Raw genomic sequence first — 22453 nt, 5'->3', positions numbered from 1 at the left:
TGGGTAAAAGTGATCGAGTAGAGTGGATGCAGTGTTGCTGCTGTTGTCTGTATATGTATTGTTCAGTTTGAGAGTCTGTGGGGGGCGTCTGAGCGGGGCGTCTTTAATCAGTCGATTGGTGACAGCCCACACGTCCTCCTTACCCTGTGCCTCACAAAACTGTCTAAAGTGTTCCGTGGAGTGCTGAGAGAGTGACTTGGCGTAGTTGAGTTTGGCTTCTCTGTAGGTTTTTATGATGTCGTCCAGCGGTCTTCGAGACTTTTTGAGGTCGTGAAGGCGATGGTGTAGGCGTATACACTCTCTCTTTTGCTGTTCGAGGGTGTCAGACCACCAAGGATTGAAGTACTTAGGGTTTCGCTTACGGTGAAGGTTAGGTTAGGTTAGGTTAGGTTAGGTTAGGTTAGGTTAGGTTAGGTTAGGTTAGGTTAGGTTAGGTTAGGTTAGGTTAGGTTAGGTTAGGTTAGGTTAGGTTAGGTTAGGTTAGGTTAGGTTAGGTTAGGTTAGGTTAGGTTAGGTTAGGTTAGGTTAGGTTAGGTTAGGTTAGGTTAGGTTAGGTTAGGTTAGGTTAGGTTAGGTTAGGTTAGGTTAGGTTAGGTTAGGTTAGGTTAGGTTAGGTTAGGTTAGGTTAGGTTAGGTTAGGTTAGGTTAGGTTAGGTTAGGTTAGGTTAGGTTAGGTTAGGTTAGGTTAGGTTAGGTTAGGTTAGGTTAGGTTAGGTTAGGTTAGGTTAGGTTAGGTTAGGTTAGGTTAGGTTAGGTTAGGTTAGGTTAGGTTAGGTTAGGTTAGGTTAGGTTAGGTTAGGTTAGGTTAGGTTAGGTTAGGTTAGGTTAGGTTAGGTTAGGTTAGGTTAGGTTAGGTTAGGTTAGGTTAGGTTAGGTTAGGTTAGGTTAGGTTAGGTTAGGTTTTTTTTTTTTTTTAGATTTCTCCTGGATGCTACACGACATCCGGGAGGAATTTATTATCGAGCATTATTACAGAGTTTCTTACATAATATATATCGTAGTTTTACATAAGCAATTGTCTTTGATTTTACAGTTTTGTTGCCTCTGCGATTTGATACAGTGGCGTTTATTTTATAATCACTTAATTATTAATCTAGTTACAATTGTAGGTTAAATTTTTTCAAGTTAGTTAGTATGCTGTGTAATTGGTTTGCTAATGTCTTGATGGTGGAGTCTCGGTGATGAATTTGATTAAGGTCATATGGGTCTATCTTGTAGATCCTGGCTACTTCTTCATGTTCGTTTCTTAATTTGTAAAATTTTGGTGTTCTATTAGGTGTTTCATGGGTTGTATGCTAGGTTATAAGTTGAGTAGTTTCAAATTTCGGTGCTATTTTTTTTTCTGTAAATTTTCTTGATTGTTCTAAGTTCTGGGAAGAATTTGTTAATGTGATGGCCTGTTATTTCCTGTCTGTATATTTCCTTCCATTTATCATTAATCCATTTTTAGTTGTGTTGCCGCTATGTTACTGAATTTCGTTTCTGTTTAATTTCCAAAGTCAGTGGCTTCTTCTATTCTGTTTTTGGCTGCCCTTATTCTAGGGCACAGCTTATGGTCGGTTGCGGAGTGGTTTAGGTTGAGTTGTGTGTCTTGGATGTTCCTTATTTGGCCTTTGCCTGCGCAATTGTAACAGCAGGCTGACTCTGGAGCGTTCTTGGTTGGACAGGTGTCGATCTGATGGTCAGGGGATGCACAGTGTGCGCACGGTTTAGTTTTGGATGTGCACTTGTTTTTCGTGTGTCCAAATTGGAGGCACGAGTGGCACTGTATAAATCTTGTTTGGGGGGCTACGTGCACTCGTTGCAAGTCAACAGCGATCCTCTCTAATCCGATGATACGGGCGTAAACAGAGGGGTCGACTTCTAGTACGGCGTTGTATAGTTTAGGGTTCCTGTTGTTGGTCAAGTAGCACAGCCTGATTGATTCTGTTGGGAGAGTGTTTTGTGTTGTAATGATTTGTATGAGTTCTTCTCTTTTTATTCGGCTATGGATTCCCTTTGCAATAATTAGTGGTTTACGTTTCTTTGGTATAGAGGCTTGCAGGTGTTCGAACTGGTTGATGTACTCTAATGTTTCTTTCTGTTGTTGTGGGTTTTCAACTTCTATTATAAGTTTGTCTTTTGTAATCTGGGTTATTTTGCTAGGGGCGAAGTTCTTATCTTTAAATGAGATTTGTTCTCTCAGAGTCTGTATAGCTGGTTTGGCGTTATCGCCGTCGGGGGTTGGGGTCTTGACAAGAATAGCTGGTTTAGTGGGGGTCTTGGCGGTCAAAGAGGCATATGTGGGGGCCTTGGAGGGAGTAGAGAGGGTATGGAACGCCTCAAGCTCCTCCCTAAAAACCCGTCTGAGAGTGTCTTCCTGAATAGTGGGGTTTGGGGTTAGGGGGTTAGGGGTGTCCTGAGAGCTTTTCTCACCATTGCTCGATGTGATTCTTATCGTAGTGCTCTTAATAGCTTCTGCTGCTTCTACTATTAATTTCTTATTGGGTGCTGTGACGCTTTTTCCTTGATTAATTGCTTCAATAATGATGTTTGCTAGCTGATATATTTTTTCTGTGGGGTTTTCTGACAAATTGGGGAGGGTCGGGGGGGTGGGCAAGGTGGCTTTGACGCTAGCCATGGTAAATGAAAGAAAAAATGACTTTACCAAAAAAAAAAAAAAAAAAGATAAGAGAAATATTTTAACTTTATAAATTAATATCTTAGGAATTAGTTGAGAAAAGATTTCAAAAATGGCGTAGGTGTACTTCTGTGGGTCTAATCTATTGGAAAAGAGTGCAATTTTGACCAAAAATGCGAAAAAGTAGTGAAAATTTCCGATTTTACGAGCTTAATATCTCAGAAAGTTCTGGGTATAAAATTCCAAAAACAGCGTGAAACTTATTTTTTAGGTCTAGACTATGGATGTATATTGTTGGTTTGTCCAAAAATCCCGTAGGAGAAAAGTGATTTTTCAGTTTGAAATTACGTAAAGTCGTCGAGAAAGTGTTCTCTTTTTTGGTTAGGACGGTCTATCTCAGGAACTATGGCAGGGAAAATTCTCAGATTTGGCACAATTATGGTCAGATAGATGCACTAGGGGCTCAACTATGTCACTTAGCTCTGGGGCTCCAGGGTCCTGGTGTGTGATGACGCGAAGTCGCCAGATGTTGAATTTCGGCAGGAAAAACGGCTGTATCTCAGGAACGCGGGATCCCAGGAACTTGGTGAAACTGCCTTCAGATGCGTCTTCTTACCGCACTTCAGGAGGCAGTTGAACCACTAGCGAAGGTGCATGGGTTTAGCCGCAAACACAAGAAAACCGCTGATTGGCTGTGATGGTTTTTCTGTGATAGCCACCTGATGGCTCAGCAGAAATGTCTCAAGTTTGGTGAAATTGTAGTCACTGATTTTACACACAAGATAGCAGTTCAAAAAAGTGGGGTTATCGATCTTATTCCAGAGAAAAAATTTTTTGAAGTTTAAAATTTTTAAAAGTGAAAATGTTTGGGTTTCCTGTTGTTACACTATTGTCTTAATATCACTGTACTATATGTCAAAAGTTGCGCACTGTTGTAACCTTTAATTTGGTATATGAATCATAAAGATATCTGTCCACTGGGTTTTTTTATTGATTTTAATATGAAAAAAGTCAACGAAAATTTAGAGTTTTTGCACTTTTAAAAATAGTTACTAAAAATCTACACTTATAACACTAAACACAGTTTATAGCACTAATAAGCACGCATTTTTTAAGGTGTCTCACTTAGCTGTAGCACTTTTAGATCCGGAGGTATTAATTTTTTAAACGAAAAATGGGGAATTTTTTGCGCGGAGCGACGTGGACCGTGTGCGTTCAGCTCGCGCGCGGCGGGGAGACTGGGTTAGGTTAGGTTAGGTTAGGTTAGGTTAGGTTAGGTTAGGTTAGGTTAGGTTAGGTTAGGTTAGGTTAGGTTAGGTTAGGTTAGGTTAGGTTAGGTTAGGTTAGGTTAGGTTAGGTTAGGTTAGGTTAGGTTAGGTTAGGTTAGGTTAGGTTAGGTTAGGTTAGGTTAGGTTAGGTTAGGTTAGGTTAGGTTAGGTTAGGTTAGGTTAGGTTAGGTTAGGTTAGGTTAGGTTAGGTTAGGTTAGGTTAGGTTAGGTTAGGTTAGGTTAGGTTAGGTTAGGTTAGGTTAGGTTAGGTTAGGTTAGGTTAGGTTAGGTTAGGTTAGGTTAGGTTAGGTTAGGTTAGGTTAGGTTAGGTTGGGGTGCTAAGTGCGGGAAACCTCCTCGAGTGCCCATTCCCTTGAACGTTTACCTCTCTCTCTTAATCCTCTTGGATTCGGTTAGAGCGGTGGCTGACAAGGGATTTGGGACGGTGCACCCTGGGCGGCAGCCAACAACTCTCCGTTATGCGGGGTCTTGTTGGTTGTTGGCCAATATCCCGCTAACCAGCCACTCTCTCCTGTCTGAACAATCAGACAGTGAGCAGCAGATGTGGCTTGCGCGGCGTTCAGGTCTTGGACGTGGACCTGCGTCGGGCAACTCGTTACCCCAAATACTGGGGCCGAGGGTGCTGTGCTATTAAAAGCCAGCGCCGCGAGGAAGAAAACCTCATCAAAAATAACCCCAATCCCAAGGTCTAGCGTGCCGATGGGATGAATGGCGGGGGGGGAACCCCGTCCCGAGCGCTCACATGAGTGTAGGAGGAGTCAGGGACCTCACCCTGATCAAAAAAGGAAAATATGAAATGGCGAGTGACAAAAACTATTTACCCCAGGAGGGTACCAGCTTCGCTGGAGAATCCCTCTCTGCATCTTCGGATGTGGACAGCCTCACCGTATCTGGGGGGGGCATCAACCGCCATAGGGACGCAAGTCCCTCTCAACAATCAGTCCAGACGGACTCTGACAACGACAGCGACTCTAGTCTCCCAGAGGCTTTGCTGAACGAGGAGAACAGAGGTGGCAGGGGTAGTGCTCCCCTGAAAAGGAAAGCACCGGAAGTATCAGGAGCTATGGAACGAGGTCCTAAAATCAACACCGCCATCAGGGGCCGGCCTCGCACACCAGGTATGCGGCGCACACAAGGCGCAACTGAAGGCCGTAAACGCGCCACTGTAGTGGACGAGCACCTGGGGGTGGTCCGGGCTGCTGCCAACAGGGTGCTCGAAGAAGCCGATAAGTCCGGAAACCTCAAAGGGACGGTGTGGCGGGCCATGAAAGAGTCCTGCCAACAAATATTGGAAGCTGCCGAGAAAATCGAGGCCCAACAGGTGGAATCGGAAGCAGTTCGAATACTCACAGCGGACAATAAAAGGATGAGGGAACAGCTAGAACTTCTACAGAAGGAAACAAAGGCGCTCCGTACGGCCTACTCCGAAAAGGCGGCTGCGCCTTTAACCTCAGGGACGGGAATCACAAGGACCGAAATCCAAGAAGTCCTTGCGGACTTTAAGGAATCCTTAGAAAGGGACCTGTTTCTGAGATTGGGGGGCATGGTTACGGATCGGCTTAAGGAGGCTGAAAAAAGGGGCATTCTTGCTCCCGAGCCGATTATGCGCCCGCCCCTTACGACAGATAAGAGGCCAAATGAGGTTGAACGCCAAAACCATGAAGAGGAACGGCCAACAACACTAATGTCATCCGCAAGACCTGGACCAGCGGCGCGAAATACAACCCGTCGCAGGCCACAGCCGCAGGAGGAAGAGCCACAGCCTGGCCCCTCTCAGACAACTGAAGCTCCTCTGACCAACCAGGAGAAGGAAGGATGGGCCACTGTGGTGAAAAAGAAAAAAGGCAAGAGGGGAAAAGGCAAGGGGCACGGAAAAAATTCCCCCCCTGACAAGCTGAAACCCACCCAAGCCCAGGTCCGAACCCCCGGGGTGTCTGCGAAGCCGCCACCTAAGAAAATGTTCACCCCACCAAAGTCGTCGGCGGTGGTGGTAACCCTACGGCCGGAATCCAAAATGGATTACAAATCAGTTATGGCCAGGGTCACCACCCTTAAGCTACCGTCCATTGGGGTGGACCACGTGGCGGTAAGGAGAACTGCTACCGGGGCTCGCATTATTGAGATCCCCGGAGCTCACAGTGCGGTCTCCGCTGACACCCTGGCCGAAAAATTAAGGGAGATGGTGGGCGATGAAGCCCAAATATCACGGCCATATAAAACGGCACAAATAAAAATTTATGGCTTCGATGAGTCAGTGACCCAGGAGTCCCTAAAGGAAGCTGCAGCTGAAGCTGGAAACTGTCCACCGGGACAGATAAGGGTTGGCGCTATTCGCACGGCACCTGACCAGACCGGGGCGTCTATTCTAACTTGCCCTGTAGCAGCCGCCAACAATTTGATCAAAGCCGGACGCCTACTGGTCGGATGGTCGGCCGCCAAAATCAAGGGGCTCGAGGCCCTGCCCATGCGATGCTTCCGCTGCATGGGCTTGGGCCACACTAGGGCCCTCTGTCCGTCTCCGGTGGACAGATCCAATGTGTGCCACCGATGCGGCCAAACGGGCCACATGACGGTGGAATGTAGCGCCAAGGAGCCATGGTGTGCCGTGTGCCACGCCGCAAAGCTCCCGGCGGGGCACGTAATGGGGGGAAAGGCCTGCAACCCCCCACGCACCAGGGGTAAGACGGCCCTGGCTACGAGGGAGGTCTCGGAGGGTCGACTAATGGAACATTAATGCCAACACGACCCTCCCACCACCTGGAAGTTCTGCAGGCCAATGTCAACCACTGCGCCCGTGCCCAAGACCTCCTAGTCCAGCACGTGGCGGAGTGGGGCATTGGCGCTGCCATAGTGTCGGAACCCTATTACGTCCCCCCGCTTTCCAACTGGGCTGGCGACACTGAGGGGCTGGTGGCGGTTACTGCTCCCCAAATCGGAAACCACCCACCTCTCTCGAAAATTGTGAGTGGTAGAGGTTACGTGGCGGTGAGATGGGGAGTTATCGCAATAATTGCTGCATACTTCTCCCCCAACGAGCCGCTTCGTGACTTCGAAGACCTCCTTGAGAGAGTGGGTAGGACGATCGGGAGCATAGCGCCGACACCTGTCATGCTGATGGGAGACCTCAACGCGAAACACACGGCATGGGGTTCTCCCGTCGCCAGCCCAAGGGGGGAAGCCCTCTATGACTGGGCGGTGGGAGTGGGGCTTGAAGTCCTAAACCGGGGCAACGCCGCTACCTGTGTGCGGCGGAACGGGGAGTCGATAGTTGATGTGACGTTTGCGACCCCGGCCATTGCCGCGCGGGTGGCGAATTGGCGTGTCCTGGAGGATGTCGAGACCCTCTCCGACCATTTATATATAAGGACGACGGTCTCCAACATGCCCTGTTCCCAAATGCCCGGTCGGGACGAGGGGGGGCGGCAAGGGTTCCCCAGGTGGAATATGGCAAGTCTCGACAGGGACCTGGCTGAAGAGGCTGCCATGATTATCGAATGGAGAGAACCCACACCAAGCCGGTCCCTTGGTGTGGAGGAAAGGGCAATAGGCTTTCGCGTGTCACTCACTGAGGTGTGTGACGCATCCATGAGGAGGTCCGGCCCGTTGCCTGCAAAGGCGCGGGTTCACTGGTGGTCGGAGGACATTGCTGAACTCCGACGTCTCAGTAACCGCGCCCGTCGTAACTACACCCGATGCAGGCGGCGACGGAACTGGGTAGCTGGAGAGGAGGAGCGACTCCATGCTGCCCTCCAGGAGGCTAAAAAATCCCTGTCGATGGCAATCACTAAGGCTAAGGAGGAAGCCCACGAGGCGTTTCTGGCCACACTCGACAGGGACCCGTGGGGGAGGCCATATAGGGTAGTGCGCAACAAGATGCGCCACGCCCCCCCCACAGCCTCCTTAGAGCCGGATCTCCTTAATAGGATTGTCGAAGGCCTATTCCCAACGGCCCAAACATTCGTTCCTCCGAGAATGTCGGCCCCCGAGCGGGAGTCCATCACGACGGAAGTGCCACCGGTGACGACTGAGGAATTTGACCAGGGAGTAGCGCGCCTAATGGCCTGCAAAAAGGCCCCTGGCCCAGATGGCGTCCCTGGTCTGGTTCTACCGGTGGCCTTAAAACACCTGGGGAGCCGTCTCAGACAGCTCTTTGATGACTGTTTGTCATCAGGACGGTTCCCCAAACCGTGGAAGGAGGGCAAGCTCTGCCTACTCAGGAAGGAGAGCCGGCCCGAGGACTCCCCCTCGGGGTGGAGGCCCCTACTGATGCTGGATGAAACCGGGAAAATGCTAGAACGCATTGTGGCCAACCGGATCATCCAGCATCTGGAAAATGTCGGGCCCAACGTGTCGCACCGCCAGTACGGATTCAGAAAAGGGCGGTCGACCGTTGACGCGATAGGGGCCCTCCGAATATTCTCGGAGGACGCAATGGAACGGAAGGGAGGGGCCGTGGGTGTCTCGCTGGACATAGCGAATGCCTTCGGCTCCCTCCCATATGAGGTAATAGAGGAGGCACTCAAATACCATGGGGTGCCCCTCTACCTCAGGAACCTCGTAGGGCACTACCTTACTGAGAGGGTGGTGCTCTACGAGGACAGAGAAGGCGTAAAATCCAAGGCGATGACCTGCGGTGTTCCCCAGGGGTCTGTTCTAGGGCCTCTGCTATGGAACATCGGCTTCGACTGGGCCATCCGCGGGGCCCTGCTCCCCCGGATGACTGTCATCTGCTATGCAGATGACACGATGGTGGCCATCTGGGGAGAGAAGCTGGAAAGCACCCTCAGGGCAGCCGCAGTCGCAGCAGACCTGATGGTCACCCGCGTCAGGCTGCTGGGGCTCAGGGTGGCCCTCAACAAGTGTGAGGTCATCGCCTTCGGAAGCAGGGGATGGAAGCCGCCTGAGGGCGCGTCCATATCCATCGGTGGGGAACGAGTCCAGGTGAAACCGCATATCAAGTACCTAGGTATCATCCTGGACTCACGCTGGAACTTCCGGGAGCACTTCAAACGACTGGCTCCCCGGATAGTCGGTGCTGCGTCGGCCATGGGCCGGCTGCTGCCCAATGTTGGAGGGCCCAGTGCCCCGTGCCGCAAGCTATATGCGGGTGTAACCCGAAGCATGGCATTGTACGGGGCACCAATCTGGGCAGATAGGCTCTCCAAAGCCAACGTGGCCCAGCTGCGGAGGCCACAGAGAGTGGTGGCCAATCGCATAGCTCGGGCCTACGTAACGGTGGCATGGGCGGCGGCGTGTGCACTGGCTGGCACCCCACCGTGGGATATGGACGCTAAGGTTCAGGCGGAAGTATATTGGGAGCGGGCAAGGAGGCGAGCTGTGGGGGAAAGGCCCGCCCCAAGAGAATTAAGGACTGTCCGTCAGTTGGCCGTAGACAGGTTGAAAGAGCGATGGCGAGTAGAGCTGGAAAACTCCCCGTATGGTGTTCGAACCATCGGGGCGCTCCTCCCATCGCTCGAGGAATGGATGGAAAGAACGTACGGCCAACTGACGTACAGGATGACGCAGGTGATGACCGGACACGGGTGCTTCGGTCATTACCTGCACAGAATAGGAAAGGAGGAAACCCCGGTCTGTCATGAGTGTGGGGAGCCGGATGACACGGCCCAACACACTCTGGCAGACTGCGGGAAATGGACCGAGGAGAGGGTGGCCCTAGCAGTGGCCCTAGGAGGAGGAGGCCTGGATCTCTCGCTGCACAACGTCATCAGCAAGATGTTGAGCGGCGAGGGACGCTGGGATGCAGTATACTCCTTCTGCGAAACGGTAATGTCGCAGAAGGAGGCTGCTGAAAGGGAGCGCGAGGCACGAGCGCATGCCCCTCCCCATCGGCGAGGACGAAGAGGCAGGCGGCGGGCACAATATGCCCGTCGTCTGCTAGGATAGTGCCGTGAGGCAACGCCGGGGGGCGTCGTGGTAGAATGTTCGCGATCCCATGGCGCCCCCAATAACGGCCGGTGCGGAAACGCCGCAGGGGGGTTTAGTGGGTAGTCCGGGCTAGGCCTGGGAGTCCCACACTCCCCGGGAACAGTGTCCCCGGGGGCCGGTGCCTAAATGCATCCCCCCCTGCGAAAACAAAAAAAAAAAAAAAAAAAAAAAAGGTTAGGTTAGGTTAGGTTAGGTTAGGTTAGGTTAGGTTAGGTTAGGTTAGGTTAGGTTAGGTTAGGTTAGGTTAGGTTAGGTTAGGTTAGGTTAGGTTAGGTTAGGTTAGGTTAGGTTAGGTTAGGTTAGGTTAGGTTAGGTTAGGTTAGGTTAGGTTAGGTTAGGTTAGGTTAGGTTAGGTTAGGTTAGGTTGGGGTGCTACTTGTCAGGAAACCTCCACGTTGGCTCGATGATTTGAAGGTTTGCTTCTGTCACTTGATCTTTGATTCGGTGATAGCGGCGGCTGACAAGTTATTGGGCTGGTGCACCCTGGGCGACGGTTAATAACTCCCCGTTTAGGGGTCTTGTTAGCCGTTGGCAAATGTCCTGGCAACTGGTGGTGGGTTACCCATGTCGGGTAACCCAGGTTGGAGAGCCAATTGGCTCAGTGGCTGTGAGAGAAGGGGGCTAAGCCCTCTACTCTTACAGCCGTGGTAGGGGTCGCGGGGGAAGAGGAGGGGTTGGTATTACGGTGCGCCGCTCTCCCTATCCTCCGCGACCAGGCGCGGCCATGGCGCAAACATGGTGGTCGGTGGGGCCGCAGAGGAGGAGGACTGCCGGTATTACGGTGCGCCGCTGTCCCTATCCTCTGCGGCCGAATGAGGCGCGGCCATGGCGCAGGCATGGTGGTCGGTGGGGCCGCAGAGGAGGAGGACTGCCGGTATTACGGTGCGCCGCTGTCCCTATCCTCTGCGGCCGAATAAGACGGAGAGCCGCTGCCTCCGGTCTGCTTCCGGACTGGATGGCGTGCGGCTCGCCTTGGTGGTTGGGGGCGCGCCTGCGGGCGCCCCCCCTGAATCGGTGGGACAGAGGTCCCACCCGGCGGCAGGGGTCCTCCAGATGTCGGAGGGCCCCTGAGAGTGGAGAGTCCGGTCTCTGGTGAAAGAGACCGGCCAGTCGCTGAGGCGCCTTGTGCTAGTTAGATCCGAGGCGCCTCTTTGTAAAGCGGCCGATGGCATCCGCAGGGGTTTAGTGGGTAGTCTGGGCCGATTAGCTGCCCAGGAGTCCCACACTCAGTGCGTAAATGCATTCCCCTGCGAAAACAAAAAAAAAAAAAAAAAAAAAAAAAAAAAAAAAGGTTAGGTTAGGTTAGGTTAGGTTAGGTTAGGTTAGGTTAGGTTAGGTTAGGTTAGGTTAGGTTAGGTTAGGTTAGGTTAGGTTAGGTTAGGTTAGGTTAGGTTAGGTTAGGTTAGGTTAGGTTAGGTTACCCGGCGGCAGGGGTCCTCCAGATGTCGGAGGGCCCCTGAGAGTGGAGAGTCCGGTCTCTGGTGAAAGAGACCGGCCAGTCGCTGAGGCGCCTTGTGCTAGTTAGATCCGAGGCGCCTCTTTGTAAAGCGGCCGATGGCATCCGCAGGGGTTTAGTGGGTAGTCTGGGCCGATTAGCTGCCCAGGAGTCCCACACTCAGTGCGTAAATGCATTCCCCTGCGAAAACAAAAAAAAAAAAAAAAAAAAAAAAAAAAAGGTTAGGTTAGGTTAGGTTAGGTTTTTTTTTTTTTTTTTTTGTGGGGGCTAGATATTAAAATATGGGGGCTCAAAGAGTTATCATTTCTTTACATTTTGCCATGTAAGGATCAAGTTTTGGGATTCCCTCTGTTTTCTGCTATTGGATACAGAGTTGTGGGGAATCCCGCCACTGTATTATTATACATAATTTTGATTATATATATAAGTATATGTATATATATATATATATATGTATTATTGTGTATTATACGTATAGGTATATTCAATTTATATGTTTGTATTATACTATGTTTATATGGCTTTGATATTTTTGATGATTTGGTAAGGATTAAGTTTTGGGATTCCCTCTGCTTTCTGCTATTGGATACAGAGTTGTGGGGAATCCCGCCACTGTATGATTGTACATAGTTTTGGTTATATTTATAAGTATATGTATATATATATATATATATATATATATGTATTATCGTGTATTATACGTATATGTATATTCTATTTATATATTTCAATACATAATTTTATAAGTGTTATATGTCTGTATTATGCTATATTTATATGGCTTTGATATTTTTGATGATTTGATAAGGATTAAGTTTTGGGATTCCCTCTGCTTTCTGCTATTGGATACAGAGTTGTGGGGAATCCCGCCACTGTATGATTATACATAGTTTTGGTTATATTTGTAAGTATATATATATATATGTATTATTGTGTATTATACGTATATGTTGTATTCTATTTATATATTTCAATACATAATTTTATAAGTGTTATATATCTGTATTATGCTATATTTATATGGCTTTGATATTTTGATGATTTGATAAGGATTTAAGTTTTGGGATTCCCTCTGCTTTCTGCTATTGGATACAGAGTTGTGGGGAATCCCGCCACTGTACGATTATACATAATTTTGGTTATATTTATAAGTATATGTATATATATATATGTGTAATATTGTGTATTATACGTATATGTATATTCTATTCATATATTTCAGTACATAATTTTATAAGTGTTATATATCTATATTATACTATATTTATATGCCTTTGATGAATAAAGGAACTTATTCGCTATTAAGTGATATATAGTGTAACAGCGATTGAGGTTACATTGAGTTACTTTGATCGTACTAATAACCATAGTCGGTTGTGTCATTGAGGGATTTTAAGGCGTTGAGGATTTTGGGGCAAGATTTAGCGTCGAGGGCGGAGTGTTTGGTGTTGGTGCTGTTTGCTTTTTTACAATTGTAGCAGGTCATCTTAGTTGCGTCTGTTCTGTATGGGCACGTAGTGATGTGGTGCGTAGCGGAGCCGCAGTGGCCGCACGGGTAGAAGTCAGCCGAGCATTTGTTGCCTGTGTGTCCAAACTGCAGGCATTTGCGGCATTGTACAAAGCGGCTGAAATCCGCCGCGTGCACCCTCTGATGCTCCACATTCACGCGACCCTCTTCGACAAACGCGCGTCGAATTGCGGGGGCTACTTCCAGTACCGCGTTATAAAGATTCTCATTGCGGTTTTTAAGGAGGAAACATAGTCGAAGGTCGCCGGCAGCCACTTGATTTTGGCTGGCAACGATTTCCAACAGCTCGTCCTTGTTTGTCTCCTTGCTCACGCCTTTTAGGATGATGAGGGGTTTCCTGAGTTTGGATTTCTCCGCGACTATACCCGGGACTTCGTTGACCCTCGCCAATGTCTCATCCCTCTGCGCGGCGTTGTCGAAGTTGACCTTCACCGTATTGTTGCGCAAGGTGCGCACTTTCGAGGGAGCGAATGTGGTGTTTCTGAACTTGATGTTTTTGCGCCACTCGCTATAGACATCCGGTTGTTTGTCACCGGCCTCCTTGGCCTTGATGATTATAGCCGGCTGGGTACGAGGCATTGGCGAAGGACGTTTGGGTGGAGAGGTGGCGGCTACCGTCGCGAAGGACCTCGACTGGGGGGCTGGGGGGGTTGAGGTAGGTAGAGGGGCGGGGTGGGGAGTGGGAACTTGAGTAGGCGTATGTCCCTTTAGTTCGTCCCTGATAGTCTCCCGGATGGCATGGAGGACCGCGTCCGAAACCGGCTTCGGGAGCTCGGGCGGAGTCTCGTTTCGGGACCCCTCCACCGCGCCCATGATAGATTGCGCCAGCTCCTTTATGCGCTTCTTGTTGCCGCTGGTCACGCTCTTGCCCTCGGAAATCTTGGCGATAATTTCCTTGGCCGAGTCCGAGATAAAGGAGAGTGTCGCTTGGAGCGCGGTGGGGAAGGTGGGGGCTGGTGTCGCTTGCGGGGCGACCGTCGCCGCCGCGATTGCGACTGAGAGAGGCTGAGTCACAACTTGGCTTTGGGTGGGCTGGGGGTGCGTCTGCGCCGGTGTAGCAGCCGGGGGCGGCAAGTTCGACGGCGCGGGGGTGAGGGTAGACGACGGAGAGTAAACGAGTGCGGGGGTGATATCCGACGGCGGTGAGAGTGATTCCCAGGACGCCGGGATATCCTCCCCCACACGGCTTATCGACCCACGCCTGCTGGCCGGAGTGCTAGGTGGCGACATGTATCCCCGAGAAGGGGTTGCGGGGGGGGAGAAAGATGATCTCGGTCGGGGCAACTGGGGTGGGGAGGTGGGAGCACCGTGAGAAGTGGACGGTGATGGTGACTGCATGATACGCTGGAGTCGCTGGGGAGGTGAACGTACAGGGGCCCTTCCCCTGGGCGGGGGTGACCGCGGGGAGTGAGAGCGTGAATGCCCCGCTCTAGAGGTGGTGGGTTGCGGCGGGGGACTCTGCTGTGTGATAATGTCCGTAGGAGTCTCGGAGATGCGGGTGAGGTTCCTACGGTTCCTGTCTGGGGGGCGAGTATTGGCCGCCTTACGCGGAGGTGAGTGGGCTAAGACCATGTTGTCTTAGATCGGAAAAGTGTTTAGAAGAAGGTATGAAAAAATTTAGAATATCGTCTATGTAAGTAAAAGTTGAGGAGACGAGGGAGAGCAACAGAAGAGAGAATAACAAAAAGCAATAATTTTCCGGAGTAGAGGACGGGTAGAACTACAAGGGAATCCTAAACTGTTGTTATTTGGGGTGCTGTTAATTTAGGTGACAATTTTTGGCCCTAGGTGGCGGTAAAAGCGAAGTAGATCTGGGTATGGGGTGTCCCAAGTGAAGTCCCTTTTACAACCTGAACACAATTGGGCGGGTGTGGTGGGCGAAAATTTCAAAAATGGGTGGTCCTATCGAGACGTTTGAGGCGTCAAAAGATGCGCCTCCGTTAGCCTGATAAGATGGTGTAACAAGCTAGAGAGGGTCCGATAGGAAAAATTTGGAAAAAACAGGAAAAAGTGTGATTTTAATAAAAATTGTATGAAAAATTAGTATGTTACAGGTGAAAATGCAACAAGGATGCAACGGAAAGCGACGAAACTTCACAGGGAGCCGGGAGACAGGTAAGTAAGCAGAACTACAATCAAAGACGATCAAGGGATAGCGAGAAAAAATTTTAGGGAATTATTTGAGTGTTAGCGCCTAAGTATGGCGTTCACGGGAACTAAATGAATTTTTTAAAGAGAAACTATAGAGAAAACTGCACTGAAAACACTTGTTATATCGATGGGTACACGAGATGCACTAAAGAGAAAATTCACTGGGATGTAGGGGAACAAATAGAGGTCTCGGTTAGGTTAGGTTAGGTTAGGTTAGGTTAGGTTAGGTTAGGTTAGGTTAGGTTAGGTTAGGTTAGGTTAGGTTAGGTTAGGTTAGGTTAGGTTAGGTTAGGTTAGGTTAGGTTAGGTTAGGTTAGGTTAGGTTAGGTTAGGTTAGGTTAGGTTAGGTTAGGTTAGGTTAGGTTAGGTTAGGTTAGGTTAGGTTAGGTTAGGTTAGGTTAGGTTAGGTTAGGTTAGGTTAGGTTAGGTTAGGTTAGGTTAGGTTAGGTTAGGTTAGGTTAGGTTAGGTTAGGTTAGGTTAGGTTAGGTTAGGTTAGGTTAGGTTAGGTTAGGTTAGGTTAGGTTAGGTTAGGTTAGGTTAGGTTAGGTTAGGTTAGGTTAGGTTAGGTTAGGTTAGGTTAGGTTAGGTTAGGTTAGGTTAGGTTAGGTTAGGTTAGGTTAGGTTAGGTTAGGTTAGGTTAGGTTAGGTTAGGTTAGGTTAGGTTAGGTTAGGTTAGGTTAGGTTAGGTTAGGTTAGGTTAGGTTAGGTTAGGTTAGGTTAGGTTAGGTTAGGTTAGGTTAGGTTAGGTTAGGTTAGGTTAGGTTAGGTTAGGTTAGGTTAGGTTAGGTTAGGTTAGGTTAGGTTAGGTTAGGTTAGGTTAGGTTAGGTTAGGTTAGGTTAGGTTAGGTTAGGTTAGGTTAGGTTAGGTTAGGTTAGGTTAGGTTAGGTTAGGTTAGGTTAGGTTAGGTTAGGTTAGGTTAGGTTAGGTTAGGTTAGGTTAGGTTAGGTTAGGTTAGGTTAGGTTAGGTTAGGTTAGGTTAGGTTAGGTTAGGTTAGGTTAGGTTAGGTTAGGTTAGGTTAGGTTAGGTTAGGTTAGGTTAGGTTAGGTTAGGTTAGGTTAGGTTAGGTTAGGTTAGGTTAGGTTAGGTTAGGTTAGGTTAGGTTAGGTTAGGTTAGGTTAGGTTAGGTTAGGTTAGGTTAGGTTAGGTTAGGTTAGGTTAGGTTAGGTTAGGTTAGGTTAGGTTAGGTTAGGTTAGGTTAGGTTAGGTTAGGTTAGGTTAGGTTAGGTTAGGTTAGGTTAGGTTAGGTTAGGTTAGGTTAGGTTAGGTTAGGTTAGGTTAGGTTAGGTTAGGTTAGGTTAGGTTAGGTTAGGTTAGGTTAGGTTAGGTTAGGTTAGGTTAGGTTAGGTTAGGTTAGGTTAGGTTAGGTTAGGTTAGGTTAGGTTAGGTTAGGTTAGGTTAGGTTAGGTTAGGTTAGGTTAGGTTAGGTTAGGTTAGGTTAGGTTAGGTTAGGTTAGGTTAGGTTAGGTTAGGTTAGGTTAGGTTAGGTTAGGTTAGGTTAGGTTAGGTTAGGTTAGGTTAGGTTAGGTTAGGTTAGGTTAGGTTAGGTTAGGTTAGGTTAGGTTAGGTTAGGTTAGGTTAGGTTAGGTTAGGTTAGGTTAGGTTAGGTTAGGTTAGGTTAGGTTAGGTTAGGTTAGGTTAGGTTAGGTTAGGTTAGGTTAGGTTAGGTTAGGTTAGGTTAGGTTAGGTTAGGTTAGGTTAGGTTAGGTTAGGTTAGGTTAGGTTAGGTTAGGTTAGGTTAGGTTAGGTTAGGTTAGGTTAGGTTAGGTTAGGTTAGGTTAGGTTAGGTTAGGTTAGGTTAGGTTAGGTTAGGTTAGGTTAGGTTAGGTTAGGTTAGGTTAGGTTAGGTTAGGTTAGGTTAGGTTAGGTTAGGTTAGGTTAGGTTAGGTTAGGTTAGGTTAGGTTAGGTTAGGTTAGGTTAGGTTAGGTTAGGTTAGGTTAGGTTAGGTTAGGTTAGGTTAGGTTAGGTTAGGTTAGGTTAGGTTAGGTTAGGTTAGGTTAGGTTAGGTTAGGTTAGGTTAGGTTAGGTTAGGTTAGGTTAGGTTAGGTTAGGTTAGGTTAGGTTAGGTTAGGTTAGGTTAGGTTAGGTTAGGTTAGGTTAGGTTAGGTTAGGTTAGGTTAGGTTAGGTTAGGTTAGGTTAGGTTAGGTTAGGTTAGGTTAGGTTAGGTTAGGTTAGGTTAGGTTAGGTTAGGTTAGGTTAGGTTAGGTTAGGTTAGGTTAGGTTAGGTTAGGTTAGGTTAGGTTAGGTTAGGTTAGGTTAGGTTAGGTTAGGTTAGGTTAGGTTAGGTTAGGTTAGGTTAGGTTAGGTTAGGTTAGGTTAGGTTAGGTTAGGTTAGGTTAGGTTAGGTTAGGTTAGGTTAGGTTAGGTTAGGTTAGGTTAGGTTAGGTTAGGTTAGGTTAGGTTAGGTTAGGTTAGGTTAGGTTAGGTTAGGTTAGGTTAGGTTAGGTTAGGTTAGGTTAGGTTAGGTTAGGTTAGGTTAGGTTAGGTTAGGTTAGGTTAGGTTAGGTTAGGTTAGGTTAGGTTAGGTTAGGTTAGGTTAGGTTAGGTTAGGTTAGGTTAGGTTAGGTTAGGTTAGGTTAGGTTAGGTTAGGTTAGGTTAGGTTAGGTTAGGTTAGGTTAGGTTAGGTTAGGTTAGGTTAGGTTAGGTTAGGTTAGGTTAGGTTAGGTTAGGTTAGGTTAGGTTAGGTTAGGTTAGGTTAGGTTAGGTTAGGTTAGGTTAGGTTAGGTTAGGTTAGGTTAGGTTAGGTTAGGTTAGGTTAGGTTAGGTTAGGTTAGGTTAGGTTAGGTTAGGTTAGGTTAGGTTAGGTTAGGTTAGGTTAGGTTAGGTTAGGTTAGGTTAGGTTAGGTTAGGTTAGGTTAGGTTAGGTTAGGTTAGGTTAGGTTAGGTTAGGTTAGGTTAGGTTAGGTTAGGTTAGGTTAGGTTAGGTTAGGTTAGGTTAGGTTAGGTTAGGTTAGGTTAGGTTAGGTTAGGTTAGGTTAGGTTAGGTTAGGTTAGGTTAGGTTAGGTTAGGTTAGGTTAGGTTAGGTTAGGTTAGGTTAGGTTAGGTTAGGTTAGGTTAGGTTAGGTTAGGTTAGGTTAGGTTAGGTTAGGTTAGGTTAGGTTAGGTTAGGTTAGGTTAGGTTAGGTTAGGTTAGGTTAGGTTAGGTTAGGTTAGGTTAGGTTAGGTTAGGTTAGGTTAGGTTAGGTTAGGTTAGGTTAGGTTAGGTTAGGTTAGGTTAGGTTAGGTTAGGTTAGGTTAGGTTAGGTTAGGTTAGGTTAGGTTAGGTTAGGTTAGGTTAGGTTAGGTTAGGTTAGGTTAGGTTAGGTTAGGTTAGGTTAGGTTAGGTTAGGTTAGGTTAGGTTAGGTTAGGTTAGGTTAGGTTAGGTTAGGTTAGGTTAGGTTAGGTTAGGTTAGGTTAGGTTAGGTTAGGTTAGGTTAGGTTAGGTTAGGTTAGGTTAGGTTAGGTTAGGTTAGGTTAGGTTAGGTTAGGTTAGGTTAGGTTAGGTTAGGTTAGGTTAGGTTAGGTTAGGTTAGGTTAGGTTAGGTTAGGTTAGGTTAGGTTAGGTTAGGTTAGGTTAGGTTAGGTTAGGTTAGGTTAGGTTAGGTTAGGTTAGGTTAGGTTAGGTTAGGTTAGGTTAGGTTAGGTTAGGTTAGGTTAGGTTAGGTTAGGTTAGGTTAGGTTAGGTTAGGTTAGGTTAGGTTAGGTTAGGTTAGGTTAGGTTAGGTTAGGTTAGGTTAGGTTAGGTTAGGTTAGGTTAGGTTAGGTTAGGTTAGGTTAGGTTAGGTTAGGTTAGGTTAGGTTAGGTTAGGTTAGGTTAGGTTAGGTTAGGTTAGGTTAGGTTAGGTTAGGTTAGGTTAGGTTAGGTTAGGTTAGGTTAGGTTAGGTTAGGTTAGGTTAGGTTAGGTTAGGTTAGGTTAGGTTAGGTTAGGTTAGGTTAGGTTAGGTTAGGTTAGGTTAGGTTAGGTTAGGTTAGGTTAGGTTAGGTTAGGTTAGGTTAGGTTAGGTTAGGTTAGGTTAGGTTAGGTTAGGTTAGGTTAGGTTAGGTTAGGTTAGGTTAGGTTAGGTTAGGTTAGGTTAGGTTAGGTTAGGTTAGGTTAGGTTAGGTTAGGTTAGGTTAGGTTAGGTTAGGTTAGGTTAGGTTAGGTTAGGTTAGGTTAGGTTAGGTTAGGTTAGGTTAGGTTAGGTTAGGTTAGGTTAGGTTAGGTTAGGTTAGGTTAGGTTAGGTTAGGTTAGGTTAGGTTAGGTTAGGTTAGGTTAGGTTAGGTTAGGTTAGGTTAGGTTAGGTTAGGTTAGGTTAGGTTAGGTTAGGTTAGGTTAGGTTAGGTTAGGTTAGGTTAGGTTAGGTTAGGTTAGGTTAGGTTAGGTTAGGTTAGGTTAGGTTAGGTTAGGTTAGGTTAGGTTAGGTTAGGTTAGGTTAGGTTAGGTTAGGTTAGGTTAGGTTAGGTTAGGTTAGGTTAGGTTAGGTTAGGTTAGGTTAGGTTAGGTTAGGTTAGGTTAGGTTAGGTTAGGTTAGGTTAGGTTAGGTTAGGTTAGGTTAGGTTAGGTTAGGTTAGGTTAGGTTAGGTTAGGTTAGGTTAGGTTAGGTTAGGTTAGGTTAGGTTAGGTTAGGTTAGGTTAGGTTAGGTTAGGTTAGGTTAGGTTAGGTTAGGTTAGGTTAGGTTAGGTTAGGTTAGGTTAGGTTAGGTTAGGTTAGGTTAGGTTAGGTTAGGTTAGGTTAGGTTAGGTTAGGTTAGGTTAGGTTAGGTTAGGTTAGGTTAGGTTAGGTTAGGTTAGGTTAGGTTAGGTTAGGTTAGGTTAGGTTAGGTTAGGTTAGGTTAGGTTAGGTTAGGTTAGGTTAGGTTAGGTTAGGTTAGGTTAGGTTAGGTTAGGTTAGGTTAGGTTAGGTTAGGTTAGGTTAGGTTAGGTTAGGTTAGGTTAGGTTAGGTTAGGTTAGGTTAGGTTAGGTTAGGTTAGGTTAGGTTAGGTTAGGTTAGGTTAGGTTAGGTTAGGTTAGGTTAGGTTAGGTTAGGTTAGGTTAGGTTAGGTTAGGTTAGGTTAGGTTAGGTTAGGTTAGGTTAGGTTAGGTTAGGTTAGGTTAGGTTAGGTTAGGTTAGGTTAGGTTAGGTTAGGTTAGGTTAGGTTAGGTTAGGTTAGGTTAGGTTAGGTTAGGTTAGGTTAGGTTAGGTTAGGTTAGGTTAGGTTAGGTTAGGTTAGGTTAGGTTAGGTTAGGTTAGGTTAGGTTAGGTTAGGTTAGGTTAGGTTAGGTTAGGTTAGGTTAGGTTAGGTTAGGTTAGGTTAGGTTAGGTTAGGTTAGGTTAGGTTAGGTTAGGTTAGGTTAGGTTAGGTTAGGTTAGGTTAGGTTAGGTTAGGTTAGGTTAGGTTAGGTTAGGTTAGGTTAGGTTAGGTTAGGTTAGGTTAGGTTAGGTTAGGTTAGGTTAGGTTAGGTTAGGTTAGGTTAGGTTAGGTTAGGTTAGGTTAGGTTAGGTTAGGTTAGGTTAGGTTAGGTTAGGTTAGGTTAGGTTAGGTTAGGTTAGGTTAGGTTAGGTTAGGTTAGGTTAGGTTAGGTTAGGTTAGGTTAGGTTAGGTTAGGTTAGGTTAGGTTAGGTTAGGTTAGGTTAGGTTAGGTTAGGTTAGGTTAGGTTAGGTTAGGTTAGGTTAGGTTAGGTTAGGTTAGGTTAGGTTAGGTTAGGTTAGGTTAGGTTAGGTTAGGTTAGGTTAGGTTAGGTTAGGTTAGGTTAGGTTAGGTTAGGTTAGGTTAGGTTAGGTTAGGTTAGGTTAGGTTAGGTTAGGTTAGGTTAGGTTAGGTTAGGTTAGGTTAGGTTAGGTTAGGTTAGGTTAGGTTAGGTTAGGTTAGGTTAGGTTAGGTTAGGTTAGGTTAGGTTAGGTTAGGTTAGGTTAGGTTAGGTTAGGTTAGGTTAGGTTAGGTTAGGTTAGGTTAGGTTAGGTTAGGTTAGGTTAGGTTAGGTTAGGTTAGGTTAGGTTAGGTTAGGTTAGGTTAGGTTAGGTTAGGTTAGGTTAGGTTAGGTTAGGTTAGGTTAGGTTAGGTTAGGTTAGGTTAGGTTAGGTTAGGTTAGGTTAGGTTAGGTTAGGTTAGGTTAGGTTAGGTTAGGTTAGGTTAGGTTAGGTTAGGTTAGGTTAGGTTAGGTTAGGTTAGGTTAGGTTAGGTTAGGTTAGGTTAGGTTAGGTTAGGTTAGGTTAGGTTAGGTTAGGTTAGGTTAGGTTAGGTTAGGTTAGGTTAGGTTAGGTTAGGTTAGGTTAGGTTAGGTTAGGTTAGGTTAGGTTAGGTTAGGTTAGGTTAGGTTAGGTTAGGTTAGGTTAGGTTAGGTTAGGTTAGGTTAGGTTAGGTTAGGTTAGGTTAGGTTAGGTTAGGTTAGGTTAGGTTAGGTTAGGTTAGGTTAGGTTAGGTTAGGTTAGGTTAGGTTAGGTTAGGTTAGGTTAGGTTAGGTTAGGTTAGGTTAGGTTAGGTTAGGTTAGGTTAGGTTAGGTTAGGTTAGGTTAGGTTAGGTTAGGTTAGGTTAGGTTAGGTTAGGTTAGGTTAGGTTAGGTTAGGTTAAGGTTAGGTTAGGTTAGGTTAGGTTAGGTTAGGTTAGGTTAGGTTAGGTTAGGTTAGGTTAGGTTAGGTTAGGTTAGGTTAGGTTAGGTTAGGTTAGGTTAGGTTAGGTTAGGTTAGGTTAGGTTAGGTTAGGTTAGGTTAGGTTAGGTTAGGTTAGGTTAGGTTAGGTTAGGTTAGGTTAGGTTAGGTTAGGTTAGGTTAGGTTAGGTTAGGTTAGGTTAGGTTAGGTTAGGTTAGGTTAGGTTAGGTTAGGTTAGGTTAGGTTAGGTTAGGTTAGGTTAGGTTAGGTTAGGTTAGGTTAGGTTAGGTTAGGTTAGGTTAGGTTAGGTTAGGTTAGGTTAGGTTAGGTTAGGTTAGGTTAGGTTAGGTTAGGTTAGGTTAGGTTAGGTTAGGTTAGGTTAGGTTAGGTTAGGTTAGGTTAGGTTAGGTTAGGTTAGGTTAGGTTAGGTTAGGTTAGGTTAGGTTAGGTTAGGTTAGGTTAGGTTAGGTTAGGTTAGGTTAGGTTAGGTTAGGTTAGGTTAGGTTAGGTTAGGTTAGGTTAGGTTAGGTTAGGTTAGGTTAGGTTAGGTTAGGTTAGGTTAGGTTAGGTTAGGTTAGGTTAGGTTAGGTTAGGTTAGGTTAGGTTAGGTTAGGTTAGGTTAGGTTAGGTTAGGTTAGGTTAGGTTAGGTTAGGTTAGGTTAGGTTAGGTTAGGTTAGGTTAGGTTAGGTTAGGTTAGGTTAGGTTAGGTTAGGTTAGGTTAGGTTAGGTTAGGTTAGGTTAGGTTAGGTTAGGTTAGGTTAGGTTAGGTTAGGTTAGGTTAGGTTAGGTTAGGTTAGGTTAGGTTAGGTTAGGTTAGGTTAGGTTAGGTTAGGTTAGGTTAGGTTAGGTTAGGTTAGGTTAGGTTAGGTTAGGTTAGGTTAGGTTAGGTTAGGTTAGGTTAGGTTAGGTTAGGTTAGGTTAGGTTAG

General features: G+C 46.7%; 2 protein-coding genes across 2 annotated transcripts; one reads left to right on the top strand and one right to left on the bottom strand.

Moving 5' to 3' along the window:
• The first annotated feature begins 4651 nt into the window (after positions 1-4651).
• On the top strand, positions 4652-6643 carry LOC128681349 (uncharacterized). The gene has a single exon (XM_053765149.1). The coding sequence runs from the start codon at positions 4652-4654 to the stop codon at positions 6641-6643; it is 1992 nt and encodes a 663-aa protein (XP_053621124.1).
• Positions 6644-12668: 6025 nt separating this feature from the next.
• On the bottom strand, positions 12669-14411 carry LOC128681348 (uncharacterized). The gene has a single exon (XM_053765147.1). The coding sequence runs from the start codon at positions 14409-14411 to the stop codon at positions 12669-12671; it is 1743 nt and encodes a 580-aa protein (XP_053621122.1).
• Positions 14412-22453: the final 8042 nt, after the last annotated feature.

The sequence above is a fragment of the Plodia interpunctella genome, chromosome 27 (genome assembly GCF_027563975.2).
Source record: "Plodia interpunctella isolate USDA-ARS_2022_Savannah chromosome 27, ilPloInte3.2, whole genome shotgun sequence".
NCBI lineage: Eukaryota > Metazoa > Arthropoda > Insecta > Lepidoptera > Pyralidae > Plodia > Plodia interpunctella.
This window is presented reverse-complemented; position numbering and strand designations above follow the sequence as displayed.